At 41.3% G+C, this 26,784-nt stretch overlaps 1 protein-coding gene across 25 annotated transcripts in view; it reads right to left on the bottom strand.

Annotated features, from left to right (window-relative positions):
- Positions 1–26,784, bottom strand: part of TACC1 (transforming acidic coiled-coil containing protein 1) — a 130,683-nt gene that overhangs the window by 19,000 nt on the left and 84,899 nt on the right. For 10 of the 25 annotated variants that reach the window (XM_025393283.1, XM_025393273.1, XM_025393270.1 and 7 more), the window contains 4 exons: positions 13,151–14,267; positions 8,460–8,520; positions 6,534–6,654; positions 2,576–2,628 (listed from right to left, as the gene is read on the bottom strand). In XM_025393283.1, the coding sequence (XP_025249068.1) occupies positions 2,576–2,628; positions 6,534–6,654; positions 8,460–8,520; positions 13,151–13,959 (1,044 nt within the window). In that variant the 5' untranslated portion in view covers positions 13,960–14,267. Of the gene's footprint in view, positions 1–2,575; positions 2,629–6,446; positions 6,655–8,459; positions 8,521–9,802; positions 9,839–13,150; positions 14,268–26,784 lie in introns of all 25 variants that reach the window. The other 15 variants (XM_025393269.1, XM_025393275.1, XM_025393274.1 and 12 more) reach the window with 6 other exon arrangements.

Genomic DNA, 26,784 nt, shown 5'->3' with positions numbered 1-26,784 from the left:
ATTTGGGAAATAAGCCCCCTAAAAATCTTCATAGCCAGGAAAACATCAACGTCTATTACAGAGTTCAGCATCTCATTCATTTGTTAAGGGGGTAAAAGAATTCAGTCTGTCTGCTTAACAACTCAATGCTAACACATGTGGGGTCCAGAAGAGGCAGCATCCTGAGCAGGAGGTGGGAGATCAAACCTTAGATGGTGTTTGATGTCTCCAGGTGAGTGGGCTCTTCAGCCTGCCGGCTCTCCCCAGTCACTCTCCTCTCTGCCTGGCCACATTTATAAGCCTCACTACTCAAAATGCAACAATTCTTACAGGTGTAAGGGCAGGAATGTATGCCCTTGCCTACTTTAGCCATCTTTTCCAGTCTCCTAGGATTTAACTTTTTATATTCCTTAGTCCTTTAGGTTGCTTCTCAAAAAATGCAGAACATCTCACAGGGGTGTCCAAGGAAGAGAATGCAGTCATGGGTTTAGTTTCTGTTTCTGGTTGGGGCAGTAAAGCCCCTTCCTCATCCCTCTTTTCCGCTTATCACTAGAGACAGAAACTAAAAACCATGGCTTCAGGCTGCTAAAAGCCTAAAACAAAACTAATCAGAACAACAACAACAACAACAAAATTAAGCAAGCTGGACAAGCTTGTTATAGAACCTACCATCACAGAGAATTGGCCAGAAGATCTCTTTTAGGCCTGGGCCATCTAGTATGTCTTTAATGAAGATGCTAAATCAATCAATCATATCCTTCCAAAAGGGCTTCATTTCATGTTTGCCAATGCTTCTCCCAGTCCCTCAAAACGTTCACAATTGAGGACCAATGAAGACCAGTAGACAACAGAACTCAATGTACTCCTGGTTGCAAATTTACAGTGAGCACAGATGCCACAGATTCCCGTGGCTGTGTCCTCGCAGCAGGAGAATTCGCACCACTAATCTGTGGCAGTGTGCTGACTGTGCTCATTTGTCCTCGATCACAACCGAGCAGTACCAGCCCCTGCCGTACTCTAACAGAGACATGCCCGAAAAAGTCCAATGAACTCACCTTTTAAAAAATTTAAAACTTAAAAAGAAAAGTTAATTTCTTATATGAAAAATGCTGTGGAACAACAGCTGAAAAGCAAGGAGAGACTGACTCCCACCACTGATTGTACTCTGGCCTCAGTCCAGCCACCACCTACTGCTGGGCACAAGACCGCATAGGTATGAACTTCAGAGCAACACGGAGAAACTTAAAAAGTGAATGCTGGATTAAATAGATGATTTTTTCATTCAATGTTTTGCATGGTGAAATTTCTTTATACAATGTTTATTCAGTGTTCTAAGGAAGTAGGAGTTAATTTATGTTGGGAAGTTCAAATGGAGTTGCTTTTAAAAGGTCACAGCATATGATATGTTCCTCACCAGCTGCCTTCAGAGACAGTTTGCCATTTTTCTTTTCACTCTCTTCTTTTTCACTTTTTTCCACGTGTTTCCTATCAACACACCAGTGTATTCTAATACAACAGTGTATTCTAGCACACCACTAGTGTATTCTAGCACTTTACAGCTTAAATCTTTCACGTTATCATTTTATCTTATCCTTAGAACCATTTTGATGAGGCAGATGGGTGCTACTCATTTTATGGATGAATCAGTTGGGAATCAGGAAGTTAAAATTTTAAGAACTGAGTAAACGGGCCGGGCGCAGTGGCTCATGCCTGTAATCCCAGCACTTCAGGAGGCCAACACGGGTGGATCACCTGAGGTCAGGAGTTTGAGACCAGCCTGGCCGACATGGTGAAACCCCGTCTCTACTAATAATACAAAAATTAGCCATGCGTGGTGGCGCATGCCTGTAATCCCAGCTACTCAGGAGGTTGAGGGAGAACTGTTTGAACCCAGTAGGCGGAGGCTGCAGTGAGACGAGATTGCGTCACTGTACTCCAGCCTGGGCGACAAGAGTGAAGCTTGGTCTCAAAAAAAAAAAAAAAAGAACCGAGTAAACCAGCCAGGTGCGGGGGCTCATGCCTGTAATCCCAATACTTTGGGAGGCCAAGGTGGGCAGATCGCTTGAGCCCAGCTAGGCAACACGGCAAGACCCCATTTCTACAAAAAATACAAAAATTAGCTGGGTGTGGTGGCACGCACCTCTAGTTACAGCTACTTGGGAGGCTGTGGTGGAAGGATCACTTGAGCCCAGGAGGTGGAGGTTGCAGTTAGCCAAGATCGCACCACTGTATTCCAGCCTGGGGAACAGTGAGACTGTCTCAAATAATAATAACAACAATAATAATAAAAACCTTGGTTAACCCAATACATCCGAAATATTATCATCTCAACATGTTAATATAAAAAGTTGAGACATTTATGCTTCTTCTTTTTCTGAGTAGCTACAGTTCAAGTGTGCTCAACAGCTACCTGCAGCTAGGGCTACTCTACAGAACACCGCAGAGACTACGTGTTCCTCAAGTGAAGAAACTATCTTATTTACATTTTATCCTCGTCACCTAACACTGACCAGAATTTAACAAATTCACATGGGCTTCAAAACAAATACTGAAAGAAATCTGAGCCCCACCCGGCCCTCCACATTCAGGAACTTACAAGCACAGTGGACCCGTCTTCTTCCATCTTCTGGCACGTCTCCTTCTCTATGCCTAAGACAGAAAGTCATTTTTATAGTTATCCCAAGAAGTTGGTTCCTTTCCTCCCTAGTGAAAGGCTCTTGGAAACGCCAGTGTTGGCCGAGAATGACTATGAACACATGAAAAGCATTTTAAGATTTTATTTAAAAGGAATGCTGGCATTTTCTTGAGCGTTGTTATAAGTCCATGGCATTCAGAAGAGGAGCACGTGGTTAGTCGCCAGGAACAAGTCGTCAGCCTTCAGGCAGAAAGAACAGCAAGGCTGCCCCCTTGTGTCCATTAGAAGTTTGGAAAAATGCGTTGTACTAACTGTGGCATTATTTCAGAAAGGGGACGCTGTGTAACACTGATTTTTTTTATCATCAAGTCGGAGTGAATTTAAATTCCAGCCCAGAATGGTGGCCTTGATCTAATTAATGCAGCAGATAAGATAATAAGCTTTAAAATTCAAGCCAGCACAACTAAACTCATTCTCCCCTCCACACCCTTCAAATGGGCTACCTTGTCTCAGGTCTATCCTCTACTAGGGTAGAGGGTGACATTTAAAATAACCAGAAGATGGCTGGGCACGGTGGGTCATGCCTGTAATCCCAGCACTTTGGGAGGCCAAGGTGGGTGGATCACCTGAGGTCAGGAGACCAACCTGGCCAACATGGTGAAGCCTCGTCTCTACTAAAAATACAAAAATTAGCTCGGCGCGGTGGCGCATGCCTGTAATCCCAGCTACTCGGGAGGCTGAGGCAGGAGAATCGCTTGAACCTGGGAGGTGGAGGTTGCAGTGAGTTGAGATGGCACCACCACACTCCAGCCTGGGCAACAAGAGCGAAACTCAGTCTCAAAAATAAGAAAAATAAAAAATAAAATAACCAGAAGATACACTCATTAAAGTAAACATAAAAATACAGAAAAGCATATAAAAGTTTACAATCTAAAGTTACAATCCTCCACATGGCAATCACCAACTACTATTGTTGTCAATAGCTAATTATTTAAAACACAAATGTGACCATCACTCCCTTGTTCAAAAACCTTCAACCTCCCCCTCCCTACCTATAGGATCAAGCCCAGATTCCACAGTACGACCTTGTTTCCCACTTGGCCAGGTACTTACAGAAAACCACCAGGCCTTTTACCAACATGGCAGCTTCCTTCCCATGGCTGTGTGAAAGTCTCGTTTCCTGGAGAACATCTAGTAAGTATCCATCAGGACCCAGTTCCAAGGGGACACTCCCCAGGACACAGTCGGGATTCACCTAACAGGGCCTGTAGCCACTCCCACACCCAGGACCGCAGCCTCCACTTGCCTGTGATGTGGCTGATCAGTTACAATGTAACCACTTGTTCAAATCTGTTCCCCTTGCTGTTTGCTAACTTTGAAGACAGCACTGTATACACAGGGCCCCAGCTCTCTACACAAATTTTTGTTGAAGGAATTTCCTCCAGTGGGGAAGAATATAATTCAATAAATGTTTACCATGTACTGTGTCAAAGGTGACTCAAAGAGGACTGTCTGGTAGTCTCCAACCTCAGTAAGTTTATAATATTACCTTCCTGTAATTAACACACTGCACTAGGTACTGTGGAACAGGAAGGGGGAAGGAAATGTGGGAGCATAAAGCATGCTGCAGAGACCTGAAGGGATGTGCAGATCTGTGTAGGAGGCGGCAACGGAAGACACTTCAGATGGAAAAAAACCAAGGCAGGTGTTAAGAATACTCAGGATTAACCCCAAGAAACTGGGGGAATGGCAAACAAGGGCTTAGGGAAAGATATCAGGGCAGAAGGCAGTATCGGAATAAATCAGGAACAATGCCTGGCACATTATTTTACAGACGAGAGACTGAGGCCTGGGATGAGGAGGAGGCCAGGGGGAATAAATTGCTCCAAGTTCTTACTTTCCATCTGCTTCCCTGGCTTAATGGCAGATCATGACTTTTAAAATTCTATGCATAAAAGCCCACAAATAAAATTATGTTAAGAAGATCTGAGTTTTTAATAATGTTTAATGTAGTCAGGAACATGGTTCTAAACTTTTCGTAAGTAAGGTTTAAGGCCAAGGACGTAACTGGGGTCCCAAAAGAGGGGCTTAGCTCTAGAATGATCTGACAAGTCCATCAGTAAGAGGTTTCAGCCCTGATTAGTCCAGGTTCCTCATTAGCATGTTACAAAATATTTTACAGTGCACTGGTCAATCTCAACTTACCACATCTGTACCAGAAAAATTTACAGTAGCCTAGTATCATGAAAATAATCTCATCATACTTTGGCATTGTGGCTAAAAGACCATGGAACCAGACTGCTTAGAGTCAAATGTAGTTCTGCCATTTACTAATGACGAGGTTCAGAACACACTTCACCAAAATATGGTGCCTTCGCATTTGAGGACACAGCAGAAGCAGGGGGGTCTCTCGGCCCCTCTCCTGCCCTCTTCCCTGAAGCAGGCCATAAAGGAATCCCTCAGACCTTCCCCCGAAAATAGGTCATAAGACCTCATTACAGAGGGACCTCCTTGTACACAGAGAAAAACAATGTCCTTATCCCGAAAGACACAGACACCAAGAGGAACTGAAACAAACAGGACTTGCTAAGTTCCCCTGGTTTATTACCATAGACCATGCCCTTCTGTCCTCCAATTATACTTCTGTACAACTATCTGTAAAAGTACAGTTTTCCCTGTTCCTTTGGGTCTTCATTTCTGGAGGCTCTAATGTCATGTAAAACTTACATTAAATACATTTGTATGCTTTTCTCTTGTTGATCTTTTGTTAGAGATGTCTCAGCCATGAACCCCGTGGTGGGTGAGGAAAAAGATACCACTTTTCTGTCCTACCCTAGCCAAGTGACTTTAATCAAGTCACTTAACTTCTCTGACTTACTTTGTTTCTCTGAAGAAGGGAGAAAAAGGTAACACCTTGCTATGAATGAGTATATGCAAAGCACTTAGAACAATGCCTGTACATGGTAAGGCACCATACATGTTAGTTGTTGTTTCTCTAAGTTAAACAATGAGTATAACAATCACAAAAAAGTCAAACGTATGACATATTTATAGGCCATTTGATATAGTTTAAATATTTGCCCCCTAAATCTCATGATGAAACCTGATCAACAGTTGGAAGTGAGGCCTAATGGGAGGTGGCTGGGTCATAGAGGCGGATCCCTCATGAATAGCTTGCTGCCCTCCTTGTGGTAATAAGTGACTTCTTGCTCTGTTAGGTTCTGTGAGATGTTTGTTAAAATAGCCTGGCATCCTCCTCCCCCTCTCTTCCTCCCACCCTCTCGCCATGTGACACACTTGCTCCCCCTTGCCTTCCACCATGATTGGAAGCTTCCTGAGTCCCCCTCACTAGAAACAGGCACTGGTGCCATGCTTATTCTACAGGCTGCAGAATCAAGAACCAAACAAACCTCTTTTCCTTACAAATTAGCCATTCTCAGGCATTCCTTTACAGCAACGCAAATGAACTAACACACCACTATACTTTAAGAGGTGGCCATATTCACATACAATTATACAAATGAACTAACACACCACTATACTTTAAGATATGGCCATATTCACATACAATTATAAAGAAATTCAAGCAGTCTCACACACATCGGCATCTCCTATACAACTTGTCACAAGTATCCCTATGTTCCTAGTACTTCAAGAAGCCCTTTTTTTGTGTCCCTTTTCTGGGTAAAGAAGCAAAGCATAGGTCAGCATCCTAAATCTATCCTTCAAGTGACCCAATTCTTTAATCTCTGTAAGGCGCCTCCTGCTTTATTAGGCTTTCAGGCATTTCCATGCTTATGTACATTAGAAAGATGAAGATATGCTTCCATACCTGCTTCTGAGGATGAAAACGCATGATTTATGGTAGACACGGGAACATTGGAACATTCAAAGTACTCCAGGTCTTCCTCTGGCTCACCTTTCACCTCGGCCCCAGCTGATTTCTGACCACATGACGTGGATGCCAGTTTCTCCTCATCGGTAGCATGGCCATCCCTATTAGAAATGTCTGAAATCTGGGAGATCACTGCTCCTTCATCCTGAGAAACACAACAGAGAAGATGCTACCCTTTAGGAGGGCAAGCAATGGGGAAAACTGACATCCCATGAATGGAACAAGGTAGACACAACTCCATACAGATATGTGAGAGGTTAACCACAGATCAGGGTACAAAGCAAGGAGGAAGTTGGAGTCTTTCAATTGTGAGATACTGTTTTATAGAACCTAGTTTCTGTAATTTGAGTCTGAGGTTTTAAAAAATGATCTTCTCTAGGTTAAGTTCATAAGCAAGCAGTTTAAGTGGTTTAAGACAATGGTTTTCAATTTTTTTGCTTCTATACCTCCTAATTTTTAAAAAAATCTATGTACCCCACTGCATTTTCAAGTGACAGCTAAAAACTTTTTGGCATAAGTTTAAATAATCACAAAGAATGTAATATCTGGAATATTCTAAATATTGAATTTACTTAATGCTATCTAGTTACCTTGATTTGATACCATATGTAAATTTACACTAACAAGTTCCTGAATAAGTCAGAAGTTTATGTTATTCCTTTTCCTCTCTAAATCTGTATTTCCATTTCACTTCCATCATGAAATCCAAATGAAAAACATCTGCATGGCTGGAAGTCTTTTAAAGGTCTCTATCCAATGTCTCTGTGAAACTTTTTTCTTTGACTGTAAGTCTTAAAATTTTTTTCTGCTAGAGAGTTATTATATTAATGCATAACTTATTTTCAAAATATTGCAAGTTTTGATAAGTATTATCAGACACAAAAGTAAGTTGTTATATCAATTACAAAATGTTTTATTGCACTAATTCTTAAAAACTTTTACAGTGCAATAAATGGGTTTTATTTTATATCCAATAAATGGGTTTGGGGTTTCTTTTTTTTTTTAAAGAAGACCAAAGATAAATTTCTCATAGGTCTTGCTGCCTACTTTAGCAAAATCTGGGAGAATCTTTTACACATTTGTAACAGATGAAAAATAACTCAGATTGCAAATTTCCCCCACCACACTCCTTTTTTACATTTTACACCATATACCAAGTTTCTGGTCCAAATTGTATAGGATAAGTTACGTTAAATTGAACTCTATTAAACAATGAATGTATTCCTGTAATAAGTATACTGACAAAGTTTTAAAAAGAACAAAAGGATCTCATTGCAATCAGATGGGCCTGGGTTTCGGTTTATTTGTTTTGCAATTAGTCTATACGGTCATGGATGGATACTATTTATTGCTAGAATGTAACAAAGGTCAATATCAATTTTATTCCTGGTTTCTATTTTTATAAATATAATCATTAAGAAACCTTATTTATATAAACAATAGATGAAACAGAAGGTAGTTCTGTAACATAAGTGCCTTTCAATTCTTTGAACCCCTTTCCAAGTTATGTGCCCCCAAAAAATCTATCATCAAACATTATTTTTAGATCAGTTAACAACTCAGGTTTTCCTCTATTGTTGAAAGCAATGAATTAGAAAACCATCTGACTTAAGAAAAATACCATCCAGTTATTAGTCAATTATCTTCTTAGCACCTATACCGATATTTCAGATCTTCCCTTTGGTGCCCTGGAGACTTTCACACCCTGTGGTGATGGTGATGCATCTTTGTAGCACTTAAAGTGGGAATTTTACCAAAAAAAAAAAAGTCATTGTGAAAGGGTTCGCTTGTCTTCAGGGGCCTTCTCTTCAGGGACAGTAAGGATCTGTTTAAAACTGAGTACTCAGGCACCCATTGGAAAGTCCTTTTGAACCACCTGCCAGGGGTATGCAAACTCCCACTGGGGGACCCCTGGTCTAAGAGACGTTCTGGGGATGGACACAGACTCACCTGGGAACATGCATCCAAAGCGAGAGACTGAGTTTCATGCTTCTTCACCTTACAGCCACTCCTGGAAAGAGAAGAAACACAAACAAGCCAGTTTGCAATCACACTGACAACTGTCAAGGTATGAAATGGAGCAGAGAGCAGTGTGTGCGGATAGAAGCCAAAGCGTACAGCACCACACAAATCATACATCGCCGCATGAGAGAGGCAGGGATACCTTTAATGCCTCTGAGTTTTCCCCAGAGAGACGAGGTAAGCAAAGACCTACAGTGGGGCTCATTCTCTGAAAAGACCCCCTCCGCTTGCTTCTGTGAGTTGTCAAACAGTAGCACTCTGATGTCTATGGTTTTTAATTACACGCCACCAAAAGCTTTTCAGACAGTAGAGCCTTAGCAGCTGGAGACATTCAGTTCCTCTGAGCCTCACTCACTTGGCTTTGACGTTCATTAGAAAAATCATCACACTGGACCAAATTCTTTAAAAATTCTTTATTGCTCTAAAACCCATAGACATCTCATAAAACAGTTCCAGTTAAGACTTGTGTGCTCACAGAGAAGAACTGTCAATAAAAATTATAAAAATAAAACTATGTGGGTAAACTGTCACCATTCCTATTAAGTAGTAAGATGGAAGATGAATGTCACATGCTGCACAAAGCCTGAAACTGGGGAAGCTTGAACCACCTGTTATTTGTAGATTAGCACACAACTTGTGATCACAGGACTAATTCAGATTCTGTTCTAATAAACTTAGAATTTCCAGTAAAAACACCACTGTGACCAAAAAAAAGAGAAAAAATTATTTGCAACTTTTTTTCTTTTGTGAGAAAAAATACAAAGACAAGCACATAAGTTACCAGAATGTGCATAATCACTAGTTCATGATCTTCTTTCCCTAATCTTCTTACTGAGTGCTACCCTCTGCCACCAAACTCAAGTTGAGCTGACTCAGTAAAATTTATTAACTGTTCCAAGCCAGTAGCTTTATCCTACCAAAAAAAGCCAATGATTTCCAATATTAAATAGCAGAACAGTCCCTCAAACCACTGCTGCGATGATCTTGGGGCCAAGCCAGCTTTTGGTATTGTCAAAGCGCCACATGACACCTGCCAAGCCAGGGAGCGCAAGCTCTAGCACCTAAGGTGTAAAGACCAAGCCCCACTCCCTTAGGTATGGACAACTGCAAGGCTAAGCTGACTCATGAAGTGACTGATGAAATGCAAAAAAAATCATCAGAAGATCAAACTCAGAATTAGAAGCAAACATGCTATGGAGAGATGGCTGGGGGAAGGGGGAGAGGAAACTGCCAACGGTCCCAGTGACAAAAGAAACAGCAGGAGTACTTACAACAGAAAACAGAGAAATTTCACTTGTTCAGTAGTCCTGATGCACCAACCAAATTAGAGACAGGAAAGAGACAGACAGATGGAGAAAAAAAATCATGTAAAGACTGGAATATTCAACTCTAGTCTGGCAGATGTAAAAGCTGCACAATTCTTTCTATGAGGTGAGATATAAATTAAAAATGTATTCATGAATGTTATCACTAGTGAGTGAATGATGAACAGACCTCATCTACAAAACAGACTGGTAGAAACACTCAGAAATGCCACAAATTCAAATTTATAGATGAAAAATAAACTTCCAAGAGGTCTAGCACTCCTTTCTTCTAAAAGGAACAAGAAGACAAGATTTTTGATTGCATAAGGACTTAAACCCCTATTAAGTGTATTAGATCAAGAAGTTCATTCAACAAAAACAGAATAGGGGAAAAAGGTTACTGGGTGAGGGCGGTAGAACTCGAGAGATGGTGCTTCTTGCTGCTGAATATAAAGTGTAGAATAAATTACCCTTTCTTTGGCCCAGATTTCATCTTATTTAACGCATTGGTGGCATGCAACTGAAAGATTCACAAATGACTCATCAACTTCAGTAGGCAGAAGCTTCCCACATTTAGGGGAGGAAGTACCTAGGCAGTGATGTGCCCAGTACATACCCTAAGTGCTGTCTAGAGAGAAGTAACCAACCTTAAAAGCCACAAAAAAGGGCATCCAATCAATGATATTTTCCAACAACCATTTAACTGCTTATATACAATCAAGCAACAGATCGAGAGCTACTAATGACATTTCACTCCCCTTAGCCATTCTGGGGCTGCTGAGGAACTGGTTCCTACATCTCTCTACTTTCTTGGTCCTGAAGTTGATCCTTCTGCTCTTTAAACCTCTGGGCATCTTCCTTTCTGCTGTAAGTCACCATGATATCCGGAGTTTTTCTTTAAGTCATAGCAATGCTGAGAAGCATTTCCCCAACTGACATACAGTGACAACTACAAGCACAGTGCTTCTCATACTCCTTGTACATATTTCATCCTGCATCTCATTGGTCCTTCTTTATATCTACATTTTACTCAAACTTTTTAGTAAAATGTCACAGGGCCACAAAAGGATATACAGTCAGGTGCCATGTAATGACGTTTCAGTCATGTATACGATGGTGGTCCCGTAGGGTTATAATGGAACTGAAAAACTATTGTCTAGTGATGTCCTGATGATCCTGACCCAGGGTAGGCCTAGGTAATGTGTGTGTCTGTGTCTTAGTTTTTAACAAAAATTTTAAAAAGTAAATAAATAAATAATTTTACACAAAGAAAACTTATGGAATAGCGATATAAAGAAAATATTTTTGTATAGCTGTACCATGTGTTTGTGTTTTAAGCTAAGTATTATTACAAAAGTCAAAATTTCTTTAAAAATTTAAAAGTTGATAAAGTAAACGTTACAGTAAGCTAAACTTAATCTATTAATGAAGGAAAAAAATTTAAATAAATTTAGTGTAGCTGAAGTGTACCGTGTTTATAGAGGCTACAGTAGTGTACAGTAATGTCCCAGGCCTTCACATTCACTCACCACTCACTGACTCACTCAGAGCAACTTCCAGTTCTGCAAGCTCCATTCATGGTAAGGGCCCTACACAGGTGTATTATTTTTTATCTTTTATACTATATTTTTACTGTACATTTTCTATGCTTAGATATGTTTATATACACAAATACTTACCATTGTGTTACACTGCCTATAGTAGTTTTTTTTTTTTTTTTAAGACTGGGTCTTGCTCTGCCAGCCAGGCTGGAGTATGATATAATCCTGGTTCATGGTAACCTCAATCTCCTGGGCTCAAGCAATCCTCCTGCCTCAACTCCCTGAGTAGCTGGGACTACAGGTATGCACCACCACTCCCAGCTAATTTAAAAAAATTTTTTAAAGAGACAGGGGACTGGTGGGGGGCTCTATGTTGCCCAGGCTGATCTTGAACTCCTGGCCTCAAGGGATCCTCCCACCTTGGCCTCCCAAAGTGTTGGCATTACTGGTGTGAGCCACCACACCTAGCACCTACAGTATTCAGTATGATAATGTGCTGTATAGGGTTGTAGCCTAGGAGCAATAGGCTGTACCATATAGCCTAGGTATGTAGTAGGTTACACCACCTAGGTTTGAGTAAGTTCACCTGATGATGTTCACACAACAAAATCACCAAAGGATGCACTTCCCTGTGGCTTATCCTGTGGCTAAGTGATGTATGATTGTATTATCATCTACTCAAGTTTTGTGATAAAGTAATCCTGTAGCAAAGTTAAACTGAAACTTGATATGGAATATGACCTTAGGTAATTATACTGAAAACTCCAAGGACCTTGCAAAAGTCAGATAATTTCCCAGGAGAGATGGGGGATTGACTAAACCGACTACTCAGTTTTAACTGATAATGTAAAATATTCTTGATTCTTATTAAAAATTTACCTTCTGGGCGATGAGCCAGAAATTACACATGGAGACAAGAATTCTCATCAATTTTAGTGGTAGGTTTGTTTCCCACAAAAATCATAGCTTTCTGTTTATGTAAAAAGTCTGCTTTCTACAAGACCCTTTTGGACCATTTCCCACATGTTATTGACGCTACAGAGGTAAGTTATAGGATTGGAATTTCTGTTTCATCCATAAAGAATATGAAGACGGTGGCCAGCACTGACATTTGAATTGTCTATAACATGACTCCTAACAGCCCAGCCAGGATTTCTGAAAACCATCAAATCTCTACCTGCCTATCTCATGCCATTTTTTTTTTTTTGGGGGGGGATGGAGTCTTGCTGTCGCCCAGGCTGGAGTGCAGTGGCATGATCTTGGCTCACTGCAACCTCTGCCTCCTGGGTTCAAGCAATTCTCGTGTCTCAGCCTCCCGGGTAGCTGAGACTACAGGTATGCACCACCATGCCCAGCTAATTTTTGCATTTTTAGTAGAGAAGGTTTCACCATGTTAGACAGGCTGGTCTCAAACTCCGGACCTCAAGTGATTCACCTGTGTCGACCTCCCAAACTGCTGGGACTACAGGTGTCAGCCACCATGCCCAGCCTATTTTTTTAAAAACATAAAAAAGTCTCTAGGGCCAGGGGAAAAGAACTTAGCTGATTAAGCCAAAGATTCAGAAATAAGGCAACAACTGGAAAAGGAAACCTCTGGTATTTCCGATTCCACACAACAGGCCAAATAGTGAAGACTGCAGGATAACGTTATGAGCTTTGTATCAACCTCGGTGCACCTCAAAGGTAAACTCAGTTCACCAAAGCCAAAAGTAGCCAGCTGCCAAACTCACAGAGAAGACACAGAGCACAACACCCAGCGCCCACTGTCACTCACGTTATTAAACGCGACTTTGCCTTCTTGGGTGATTCTAAGATTTCATTAACATGATTACCAGGGGGAGAACAAAAGTCACTGCTTGTTAAGGTCGTAGTTGGTTTAAAGGGATCCACAGATTCGTCAAAGTTATCTGGGTCAAAGTGGTAGGAACCCTCAGAAGAAAGGGATGGGGAGTTCTGCAGAATAGAGTGGCTCCCAAAGGGGTTGAAGCTGGCGTTTTCCCACTGACTAGGATCTAGCGTGGAAGATGTTTGGGAGAGAGGCCCGTCACGTGCCACTGGGTCTGTAGGCTGTTCTAAACCTGCTGACTTACTGATGCCATCTTTTTGCATCTTGGGAATCAGTTTGCTACCCGGTTTCCTGCCAAGCTTCCTTGGAAGGGCTTTCCTGGCCTCTATGTTTCCCATATCTTCTGTGAAATCAAACTCAAGTTTGAGAGGTAAGCTCCTGGACTCCTCCCCCAGCTCAACCCCTGAGTCGTTTGTGTCACTACTGAGAGTGCCGGGAGTTTCTTTAAGGTCAGGGGGAGACTTCTGCAACATGGCACCTCCTAGCGAAGAAGGACTTGTGTTCTCATCCAGCTCTTCAGGACTGAAGTGGTAGGATGCTTTGGGGAGAGGTGTACCCTCCGCAGCAGCGTCGGTGTCTGAGAACTCTCCTCCAATTGCTTTCTTCCTCAGGGGGACAGGCTTGGGCTTTCTCAGCTTGCTTCTTCTGCTGGGCACAGGCTCTGGACAGGAGTTGCCAGCTTTTAGACTGGCTTCTGTGGAGGGCTCAAGGGTGACCCCCATGCTGCCTTCCGTCATCGCCTCGTCCTGGAGGGCGTCTGGCGGGCTGGAAGGCAGAGCCTTGCCTGAGACTGCAGTTACACAGCCATGAGCTGCTTTTGTTCCAAGGGCTGCCGAGATATCCGTGGAATCCCTCGTTTCTATTGAAAATGGCCTCACAATGGAAATTTTGCTAAAATCATGTTCAGGCTCCTCTTTGAAATTCTTGACTGAGTGAGAATCAATGGTCTGCTGTGGCACTTCATTTTCTGAAGGTTTAGAACAAGTCTTAGATGAACATTTTTCAACCACTTCTGCTACAAGCTCTTCATCAGCTTCTTGTGATTCTAAAATGAAACACAAAAACCACCTATTAAAGAATTATCTTTCTGTCATTGGTAAATATCTTTTCCTACCTGAATTCATATAAACAAATAGCAAGTTCTTCCCCCTTTGCTTTTATTAACCATCTCTAAAGTTCAGCAAGGATGGCAGCACAGCCTGAAAAAGAAGAGTAGCACAACACCCTAAAATGAATTTTTCCTATCCCAAGTTGTGTATGCGCATTACCCAAGTGATACGAATGGCAACTACACCAAAAGGGCTATTTAGAAAAAGGATAAATAGAGCAAGAGTCTGCTGCAATGTATATTAAATGATGTTAACATTCTGTAGGGTAAAACTGGCCTGGAGGAATCTTTAGAAACCAACAGCTACAGCGCAGGGAGTCAGATTGGCGCTGAGATAGTTCCTAGGCACAGCTGGACAGCTTCAGGGTCAGAACTTTATGCAGTGAACAGATTTGAATCTTTGGATGTTAAAAACACAAGTATCTTGGGAGGCCAAGGCGGGCACATCATGAGGTCAAGAGATCGAGACCATCCTGGCTAACATGGTGAAACCCCATCTCTACTAAAAATACAAAAATTAGCTGGGCGTGGTGGCACATGCCTGTAGTCCCAACAACTCGGGAGGCTGAGGCAGGAGAATCACTTGAACCCGGGAGACAGAGGATGCAGTGAGCTGAGATTGCACCACTGCATTCCAGCCTAGACTCCGTCTCAAAAAAAAAAAAAAAAGAAAAAAGAAAAAAAGAAAAAAACCCACTAGTATCCACAGAACAGAATTTAAAAAGACTGTTTCAAAAATAAATTTAAAAAATCTACTGTGACCAACTCAGAATCATCTCTCCGTAGCCCTAAAAACTAAAAGAACCAAATAAGAAAGCTAATTTGGAAAACCAGATATGGAAATGGCTTTAAAACAAATAGCCCTTATTTTACTAAGACACAAATTATAAAACAATAAAGTTATTTTTTCTTTAGAACCTCTGTCTCTAAGCCAGACCAGGAATTCTCTAAATCACTTGTGAAAAATAAAAACCCTTTTTAATTGTGGTCTTACTAGGATAAGTGCTGCAAATATTAGGAAGGTGTGAATTAGGTGATTTCATTAAAGCACAAAGTGATTTCCTGACATAGATATCTGAAACAAGAGTAGCACAGAAAACTCAGTGAATTGCTTATAATATCTCAAGATTTTAAATGAAATTAAGAGATGACCCTCTAATCCTACTTCCTAATCCTAATCCAGGAGCAGAGTCAAGTACCACTGGAATATCATAGCAATAGTTTTTATTTTTGTTTTTCTTGAGACAGTGTCTCTGTTACCCAGGCTGGAGTACAGTGGCCTGATCTTGGCTCACTGCAGCCTTGACCTCCCCAGGCTCAAGTGATCCTCCCACCACAGTCTCCCAAGTAATTGGGACCACAGGCATGAGCCACCAAGCTTGTTAATTTTTATTTTAATTTATTTTTTAAGTAGAGACAGGACAGCCAAGTTGCCCAGGCTGGTCTCACTGGGCTCAAGCAATCTGCCTGCCTTGGTCTCCCAAAGTGCCGGGGTCACAGGTACAAGCCACTGCACCAGCCTGTTTTTTTTTTTTTTTTTTAAGGGGTCTCTCACTCTGTTGCCCAGGCTGGAGTGCAGTGGTGTGATCATAGCTCACTGCAGCCTCAAACTCTGGGGCTCAAGCAATCCTCCCACCTCAGCTGCCTGAGTAGCTGGGATTTGGAATAGTTTTTTTAAAGCACTCACACACCTTTCTCATGAATCTTTTATGATTATTATTGGGTAGTGGTTTATAAATTATACTTCACAAATATACTTCAGATATTCTACAAATGTCCAATTAAAATTTTTCTTATAAATATATGTTTATTATTAATACGAAGTCTCAGTGCTTCATAACCAGAATTTGGTTTAACATATTTCGAAAGGATTTTTTTAAAAAGAGATAGTAAGTATGGCAAAATCTTGGTAACTGTTGCCCAGGGATAGGTATATGGGAGTTTTCATTGTATTATTTTCTCTGTCATACAGTTGTGAAACTTTTCATAATAGAAAGTTTAAAAACTCAACTGCAATACACACAAAATTTTAACAAGAACATTTTAAACTGTACTGACAATTTCACTTATGTGTACAGAGTCTATTATCTCTGTCCATGTATGCGAACTGTTATAAATGTGTTATTGTTTCTTTGTGCTGATGATGGGGAGACAGACAACTGAAAACAAGCCATCAACACCCCAGGGCTGCAAATATCCATGTGTTTCCGTGTACAACTGGCTCAGTTAAAAGACAGGCCAGTTGTCCAACACTGAGTCTTGATTATATCAAGGTTTAGATAGTTATCACTCCTTTTAAGTGTTGGTGCTTATTGTCAGCTTTTTAGATTCAACACAGGTGGTATAATAAAAATATGTATTTTGCCTTTGTCCTCAGTCCCTGGCACAGAGCTCCCTACCCCTGGAACCGCCTGACTGGTCAGTGTCTTTTGTGTGCTAATGAATGACTGGGTGCTGGGGGTCCCCTGACAGCTGCAGGAACGGGTTGGTCACCAGAAAGACCAAGCCAAGATTAGAGGGTTGCAACTTTCAGCACCATCCCCACTCCTTCCAGGGAGGGGAGAAAGGCTGGAAAATGAGCTCAATCACCAAGGCCAATAATTTAATCAATCATACCTATGTGATGAAACCTCTATAAACACTCCCAAACGACAGGGACAGGGAGCTTCCAGGTTGGTGGACACGTTGACTTACTGGGAGGGTGGTGTGCCCAGAGGGCGTGGAAGCTCTGCACGCCTGCAGGTATGGGGATACCTTGCCCTATGTATCCCTTGCATTTGGCAGTTCCTGAGTTGTATCCTTCATAATAAGCCAGTAAATGTAAGTATTTTTCTGAGTTCTGTGAGTCGTTCTAGCAAATTACTGAAACTGAGGAGTTCTGAGAATCCCCAGATTTATAGCCAGTTGGTCAGAAGCACTGAGACTTGCAACTGGTATCTGAAGTGGCGGCAGTCTCGTGGGACTGAGACCTTATCTTGTGGGGTCTGCACCAGATAGTGTAAGAAACGAACTGAATTCTTGGAAACCCAGTTGGTGCTGGAGAATCTGAGAACACCCAGAACAGGAAATGTGCCTTTTAACAGTGACTATTTAAGAGACACAGCACTAAACTATCTGAGATTTTTTAAAATGATACTTCTAAATATCTCAGTTTTGTATTTTCTACCAAAAAGATTTAAACTTATGAGGAACCACTTTATGTACTATTTCTAAAATTTACATCTATAAAATTAATAAATTGGACGAATTGTTAGACATTGTTAATAACTCAAATCTGAAACACAAATTCCCCTCTGCTCCTCTTTCAGACTTTTGGAATAGTTTAATTAAGGCATGCTCTCAGGCACTAAGCTGAATTATTAAAAAACTTATCTGCAACTAGTGACCTGCATAAATCAAGGTTCTTTCAATCATGTAACCCAAACACTACTGAAATAAATTTGATTCTTTTTTTTTTTTTTTTTTTTTTTAACACGGTCTCACTATGTTGCCTAGGCTGATCCTGAACTCCTGGGCTCAAGCCATCCTCCCGCCTCAGCCTCCTGAGTAGCTGGGATTACAGGTGCATGCCACCACATCTGGCTTAGTTTTTAATTAGACTCTGATTTAGTTATTTTGTATGTTTCAATCTCACAAATCTCATTTTTTTAAAACTAATGTTTTTAATCTTTACAACTATAATATATGTCACCTTAAAGTCTATTATATATTAGAGTCCACATTTTTTTTTTTTTTTGAGGAAAAGGTTCCACTGCCTTAAGATTTTGAAAACTATGGTTAAAGTGGAAAGTGCATCTCTAAAAATGGTGATATGGAAGTAAGTGGGGATAAATAACCCTTCTAGGAACTTAATACACATATCCTTTTTTTTTTTTTTTTTTTTTTTTTTTTGAGACGGAGTCTTGCTCTGTCGCCCGGGCTGGAGTGCAGTGGCCGGATCTCAGCTCACTGCAAGCTCCGCCTCCCGGGTTTACGCCATTCTCCTGCCTCAGCCTCCCGAGTAGCTGGGACTACAGGCGCCCGCCGCCTCGCCCGGCTAGTTTTTTGTATTTTTTAGTAGAGACGGGGTTTCACCGTGTTCGCCAGGATGGTCTCGATCTCCTGACCTCGTGATCCGCCCGTCTCGGCCTCCCAAAGTGCTGGGATTACAGGCTTGAGCCACCGCGCCCGGCCCACATATCCTTTTAAGGAGAACTTCAGCATCTCTCAGTTGTACTACAGATGACCTCACTGTAGGTAACAGATCTTGAAAATCCTATACAAGAGGTTGTATTTTAACGTCTTTATCCTGGTGCGCCCAGCAGGAGTGGATGGCGTGGCATGGTGGGAGAGCCACCCTTTCCATATGCTGACAAGCAAGAAATGGTCCTGAGCCACTGTTTCTCCATCTAGAAAACTATGTTACACTACATTTTACTACAAATCAAACTGATATACTGGAAGAACTTGTTACCTAACTAAATCATGATGGATTTGGTAAAAATAAAAATTCTACTTCTAAAATATTGGTATTATACATGCATTTTCTTGTGTACAATTTATAAAGTGATATTTACCCATAAACTAATTAGCCTATATTAAATGTTAGGACAAGAACTACCTCCTTTCATTTGCTTTGGATTTGTTTTCCAATGGATTTTTTTTATTTGGTTATTTCAGTACTTTGGTCTATAAAGAGGTGATTCTGGGCCAGATATGGGAGGTTTTCCATTTATTTTTGAAACAGTCTGATTACTTAAACCCTGTTCTGTGGAATAGGGAATACAGTTATGTGTTGGTTAACAACAGATTCTGAGAAATCTGTCATTAGGTGATTTCGTCATTGTGCAGGTCACTGTGTGATCATTATAGAGTGTACTTGACACAAACCTAGATAGTATATCTACTACATACCTATTGTATAGTCTATTGCTCTTAGGCTACAAACCTGAACAGCATGTTACCATACTGAAATACTGTAGGCAATGGTAACACAATGCTAAGTATTTGTGTATCTAAACACAGAAAAGGTACAGTAAAAATATGGTATTATAATCTTACATGATCACATCATATATGCAGTCAGTCACTGATCAAAACATCATTACGTGGTGAATGACTGTATTTGTATTTTTAACTTCCAACCATTCAAATCTGCTCACTGCATAAAATTCTAATCCTGAAACTGTCAGGCTGTGCCTGGGAACTCAGTACCCATCTGCATCCCTCACATTTAAGCTGTTGATGTCCAATGGCTCCTCTGGACCTACAAAATGTTAACACCACATCAGATATACTGCAGTAGACCCTTGCTCTACTTAGTCTTTTCCTAAATAAGTTCTATTTGCATTATCCAAGTGATACAAATAATCAACAGATTCTCTCTCAAGAATCTGAATTAAGACAGTAAGTGGATCTGTAGGAGGCTGAGGTCAGGATAAAATAGAGACAGAAGACCATCCTACACCAGTTGGCAAGTGATAGAGAACAGAGGTACCTGAGGACTTTTCAATGCCCACAAAGGCCTACCTACACTGCCCCAGCTTAATTTCCATGAAACTCCCCTTTCTCAATGATGTATACGTATTTAAGCTAGTCTGAGTGGATTTCTGCCCTTTGAGACCAAATGTATCCAAACTAAAGTGCACAGAAAACTCAAGTCCCAAGATTCTGAGATCAACTGATGTCACCTAATAAGAGACAAATACATAAACCCTTCTGATATGAAAGGATGCACATTACAATCACGTCCTATGCAATGTCTTCAAGGAGCTCAGAGATAAAGAGCAAACCTGTATGTAAGTACAGGATGAGAGACCTACCTGAACAATCAGCCAACATTTTCTAACACGCAATTGCAGTTAACTGCAAACTCAATACAACCATGGTGGCATACCTGAGCACAAAGCAAATGCAATCTCAGATCCCATTAACAGATAAACAGAAACATCAATGACAACAGTACTGAGTAAAATGCACTGAGGGTTTGGATGGACCAGGCAATGGGCTACTAAGAGCTCACTGATATTATCCTATTGAACCAAGACATCAGTCTTTACCAGTAGGCAAACCCAAATCTGTCCAAACTCTAAGGCCTAGGTACTAAACCACAGATTAAATTCATCTCTTGATTGCCAGAAAAGTTTCTTGTAGTCTCCTCGATTGCACAACATCTGGGATTGTGAATTCAGTTAGATTCTGAATTCAGTTCTAAGCTCCTCATCTTAAAAAAATTGTGAACAAAAATGAATGTCCTTAGAGGAATGTGGATCAAGGTGGCGTATCTGTAAACAATCAGTCTAAGATATTTAGCCTAGAAAACTAAGAAACACTATAGAGTCTGCAAATATTTTAAGGGCACTTGAGGTAAAGGGATTAGAATTATTGTAGCTTCAGAGGATAAAATTAGGATCATGTGGACAACTATTAAGAGGAAAGTGGATTTCAACTCAGTATAAGAGAAAACAAACAAACATGCATTGAGTGCAAAGAGAAGCCAGCTCCCTATCCATCAGGAATGGTTCACCCCTCCATTTCACTCACACATTCACTCAGTCATTCAACAAATACCCAAGCATTTTTATGTACTGGGCTCTGCCCTTGGCACTGGGGATGTAACAGCAAGCAAAAAAGAGGAGGCTCTGTTCTCCTGCAGTTTAGAGACTAGCAGGATAGAGAGATATTGATTAAATAATTACTGAAAGAATGAAAGGGAGAAATGAGGCTGGGAAAATAGAAAGGCATCATGCTTACAGAGCCTTGCAGGCCTTGTCAAGAATCTGGTTCTATTCTAAGAGCAACAGGAAGCCATAAGGAGTTTTTAAGCAGCAAAGAATATACTCAGGTTTATATTTTGAACAGACCCCAGTTGCAATGTGGAAAAGGATTAAAGAGGGTAAAAATGGAACATGTAAAACTGCTAGTATGTTATTCTAGGGGCTTTGACAAGGGTGATGCTAATGAATAGGAAGTATCGGGGGAACCCACCCCCAATATTTCAACGTAGGTTCTTTCTATTTTCCCTAAGTGTCAGCCAATCTGAGAAATAAAGAGAAAGAGTACAAAGAGAGGAATTTTACAGCTGGGACGCCGGGGGTGATATCACATATCAGTAGGTCCGTGATGTCCCCCGAGTCGCAAAACCAGCAAGTTTTTATTAAGGATTTCAAAAGGGGAGTGGGTGTATGAACAAGGAGTAGGTCACAAAGATCACGTGCTTCTGAGGCCAATAAAGATCACAAGGAAAAGGGCAAAGCAAAGATCACAAGGCAAAGGGCAAAATTAAAATTACTGATGAGGGTCTATGTTCAGCTATGCATGTATTGTCTTGATAAACATCTTAACAGAAAACAGGGTTCAAGAGCAGAGAACCAAAATTTACCAGGCTGGAATTTCCCAATCCTAGTAAGCCTGAGGGTACTGCAGGAGACCAGGGTGTATTTCAGTCCTTATCTCAACTGCGTAAGACAGTCACTCCCAGAGCAGCCATTTATAGACCTCCCCCAAGGAATGCATTCCTTCCCCAGGGTATTATTAATATTCCTTGATGGGAAAAGAATTCCGCGATATCTCTCCTACTTGCATGTCCGTTTATAGGCTCTCTCCAAGAAGAAAAATGGCTCTATTCTGCCCAACCCTGCAGGTAGTCAGACCTTATGGTTGTCTTCCCTTGTTCCCTGAAAATCGCTGTTACTCTGTTCTTTTTCAAGGGGCAGTGATTTCATATTTTTTAAACACACATGCTCCACAATCAATTTGTACAATAGTGGTCCTGAGGTGACATACATCCTCAGCTTACGAAGATAACAGGATTAAGAGATTAAAGTTAAGACAGGTGTAAGAAATTATGAGTATTATTTGGGAACTGATAAATGTCCATAAAATCTTCACAATTTATGTTCAGAGATTGCAGTAAAAACAGGCATAAGAAATTATAAAAGTATTAATTTTGGGAACTAATAAATGTCCATGAAATCTTCACAATTTATGTTCTTCTGCCACGGCTCCAGCTGGTCCCTCCGTTCAGGGTCCCTGACTTCCCGCAACAGGAAGAGAAGTTATACTCTAGAGAGGAAATAAGGAGGTGAGACTGATAAGGCTGGGTGATAAGCTGGATACAGGACTGAAGTAGGAAGAGGTAGCAAAGATGATTTGTAAGTTTGAGCCTTTGAAACTAGAAGACTAGTGCCATTCAGCGAGATTCAGGAAATACTAGTGAATGCTTAGGGACTGTTGGAGTAGGGCCATGGGTTTGGCCTTGGACATGTTGAGATCCGTTTCAGGTTTTGTTTTTTTTTTTCATCATTCCATATTTCATTTACAAAATATTTAAACATAGCTTAAATACATTGTTATACTTTATTTATTTTAGAGACAGGATCTCACTCTGTCACCCAGGCTTGAAGACAGTAGCGTGATCCTGGCTCACTCCAATCTCGACCTCCTGGGTTCAACCGTTCCTCCCTCCTCAGCCTCCCAAGTAGCTGGGACTACAGGCACACCACTGCATCCGGCTAGTTTTTAATTTTTACGTACAGATCAGGGGGTCGTACTACATTGCCTAGGCTGGTCTCAAACTCCTGCGCCCATATCATCCTCCTACCTCAGTCTCCCAGAGGGATAGTATTACAGGTGTGAGCCACCATACCTGGCCTGTTCGGGGATTTTGAAGCAGAGATGTTGAATAGGTAGAAGTATGTTCAGAGAAGAAATCTGGGCTGGGAATAATATTTGACATCACCAGAGCCATGGATATAGATGTGATCATCGTAATTCACACTGAATACAACATAATAATAAGTGATATCCATTCTACACTTTCATCTTTGAGCTTTAACATATTTTAAATCCTAATTTTAAGTTTTAAATACTTATTTATTTTTTGGAGACATGGTCTTGCTCTGTCACCCAGGCTAGAGTGCAATGGAGCACTCATAGGTCACTGCAGCCTCAACCTCCTAGGCTCAGACAATCCTCCTGCCTTACCCTCCTGAGAAACTGAGACAGCAGGCATATGGCCAGCGTGCCCAGCTAATTAAAAAAAGAAATTTGTAGAAATGGGGTCTTATTATGTTGTCCATACTGGTCTCAAACTCCTGGCCTCAACTGATCTTTCTGCCTTGGCTTCCCAAAATGCTAAGACTACAGGTGTGAGCCACTGCACCCAGCCAGAAGTTTATTTTAAAAAAAGTTTACCTAAAAAATATGAATCTAAGATAAGATAAAACCTGAATTTTAAACAGATTTTTAAATTAAAAGAGTAATATTATTGATAATTATTACATCATAGGTATAATGACATGATCATAGGTGGTATCATGATATCTGGAATTTGCTTTTAAAAATACCTAAGTAACAAAATGAAAAAACAAAAAAAGGAGGATGGTGGAAGCAAGTATGGCAAAATCTTGATAGTCCTTTATCTGGGCAATGGGAATACAAGTTCTACTTTTGTATGTAGTGTTGGAAGCTGATCCTAGTTTTTTAAAGATTTTTTACAGTTACACAATTTCTCTCTCACTCTTTTTATCATGGACTCCTAAACATTTACTACCATTCTCCTTCATAGGATCCCAGGGCCAGAATATCCAGGGCTATGTGTTCTATCCCTGTAGCTTCCAGAAAACCTAAGGGTTAAAGGGAAGGGAAGTAAAGCGCTACCAACACTCAGCTATCAGGAGCTGAGAAGCCCTTTTCCCCTCCTTCTGTAAGTCCCACACTCATCCACCTCTTGGGGTTCTTTTTTTTTTCTGTCACCCAGACTCCTTCACCATCAATCCCAGAGCCCCCAAAGAAAGGAGTCTATGAGAATTACCTTTTGCCAAACTCTCTCCTAGCTTATTATTTCTGCCCTAATCTCCGTAACACAAGGACAGGGCCTTTCCCACTTTCTTCCACATGTACCCACTCCTTTTAGAGTCTTCCTCCTCTCTCCAGCATCTCCACCAGCTGCTTTTACCAAACTGAGTCCCTGAGATTCTCAAAACGCGGTGTGCACCAATCAGTGACAGGGGCAAAGCCACCTGAGAGCCAGGGAAGGAGGAGGAAAGAAAAAGGAGCACACCTCAGCACAAGACAAAAGCTCTAAGTCTGACCCTGCCCCAGCAACTGTCCCTGGACACCAAACGCTCTGCAGTTTAAGAAGGGTCAACAGCCGTGTCATCTCCTCACCCTACACCTAGGAAGGGTAGTACTGTGTGAGATGGCTTCACCCCCACATGCTCCTCACTGGTATTTGTGTTCCTACATCAGTCAAGCAGCTGGGAATCAAGAGATTTATGCAAAGTTAGCATCAGTGACAGGGAGCCTTATCTGCTACATTGTAAAACGCATGGCCCTGTCATGGTGGAATGGAGAAGGAAAACAAACACCATCCCACTCAGTCCCCAGGCTGAGCAGAGGGCTGAAGGAACTCCCCTGAAAAGACACCCCCGCTGAGTCATTTCTTGGCCAGCTCAGGGCAGGTGCCAGGTAAATAAACTTGATCAGCCCTACACCAAGTCACTGCAGACCCCATATCTCCGTCTGGCACCTTCAGTCACCAAGAGAAGGTCCAAACAGGCAGAGGCAGTGGGTGGGAGAGGAATGCTCATTTACTTAAACCAGTTTGGGGAGCCCTGAGAATGGAAAAAAAAAAAAAAGAGAAAAACAAACTAACCACATAACTTGAAAAGGTATGTTTGGGTAAGATTCTATTTGCATTTACACTATCAGCAAGTGTCTCAGTACCAGCTGACCCCACATACCTCGTGCTGCCCTAAAACACTAGGCAGGGCCCAGCAGCTCAAGCCTGTAATCCCAACACTTTGAGAGACCAAGGTAGTGGGGATTGCTTGAGCCCAGGAGTTCAAGCTCAACCTGGGCAACATGGTGAAACCTCATCTCTACAAAAAATAAAAGTAAACTAGCCAAGCATGGTGGCACATGACTGTAGTCCCAGCTATTCAGGAGGCTGAGGTAAGAGGACCACTTGAGTCTAGAAGTTGGAGGCTGCAGTGATCTATGATCACACCACTGCACTCCACCCTGGACAACACAGCAAGTCCCTGGGAAATGAAAAGAAAAAGGAAAGGAAAGAACCTAAACTTCAAGTATTCCACCACGAGTAACTTTTAGTAATAAGTTACATATCCAGATCCTCAGTAGGCTCCAGGTCCGAATCTCCCATAACAAAGAGTTTGGGCCACAGCAGTCAGGCCTTGCTTTTCATCTGAAAGCACTGTTATGCAACTAACCTACCTTTATGGGCCTTTCCATTTTTATAGAAATCCCGTGTTCCCTAAACACTTTCTTCCAGGGCACTGTTAGGCTCTCTCTCTAGAATGAGTTTGATGAGTTTGATTCTGACAAGCACAGCATTGCCTAGAGGCTTGGTGAATACAGACAGAGATTAGATCAGTAGATGAATTAAAAGCAAACACAGAGGAAATCCACAAATAGACCAAAATTTCCACTTCTGGCCCATTTGTTACTGTTAATGAAACTCTTCCTTTCAATAGTCAGCTTTCCCTAAATCTAAAAGGTTGTGTGAATCGCCCACGGGTGATCTTAAACAGTAGATGCTTTTTATGCTTATTCAGGGTAAAGACTATTCTCAGTAAAAAGAGTTCTTCCCTCTCTCTATATTTTTTTTAAAAGAAAAGGCACGGAATGCAAAATTTTAAGGATTAAGGGAAACAGCTTAACATTCTAGTTTGCACTCTGGTATGCTGAATATATACTGGGTTAAAATTCAAATCTACGAAAAAACTTGAAAGTCTTAGAAGAGGGGAAATGTTATCACAAAATATTTTTGAAACTTCAGAGAAATGTATTCAACTAACATACTGAGAATCAACTGGTTAGCTGCTTTTACATGTAGAATCTCATTTAAGAAGAGATAAGACAGCAACCACTTGGAAAACAATGTACATTAACACTTCAGATTTGGCATTATTCTCAGCTATGCTTGACTTTTCCCTCCCAGATTTTAACTGTATGGCAAAATATTGTCTAAGAGCTCCTTTTAGATCTGTCCACCACTTCCTTTCCTTTCGACAGATAGTCCTTTTTATGGGTTTCTAAACATCTGATATGATAATTGAGAAAGCTGCCAGAATTTGGACAAGTCTCCTGTATTCTCACATACACACGCTGGCTCTCTTTCTGACCTCAAAACACATAAACAGTATCTCATATCCAAGTGGCTTCAGGATGGGGGCTGGCCACCAGAAAGACCAAATGCACAATGAGAAGACAGGAATTTTCAGCACTCTCCACCCCCATCTCTGAAGAAGGAAGGGGGCTGGAGACCAAGTTATAAAAACTCTTGGAAGTATGAGCTTCAGAGAGCTTCTGGGCTGGCAAACACAGATGTGCACGGAGAGTGGCGTTCCCAGACAGGGCATGGAAGCTCCGCGCGCTCCTCCTTATACCCAGCTCTTCCATGTGGCTATTCCTGAGTTGTATAACAAACCAGTAAACTTTAGCATTTTCC

This window comes from Theropithecus gelada, chromosome 8, assembly GCF_003255815.1.
Source record: "Theropithecus gelada isolate Dixy chromosome 8, Tgel_1.0, whole genome shotgun sequence".
NCBI lineage: Eukaryota > Metazoa > Chordata > Mammalia > Primates > Cercopithecidae > Theropithecus > Theropithecus gelada.
Note: the sequence above shows the minus strand (reverse complement) of the source record. Positions and strands in the feature narration are given on the sequence as shown.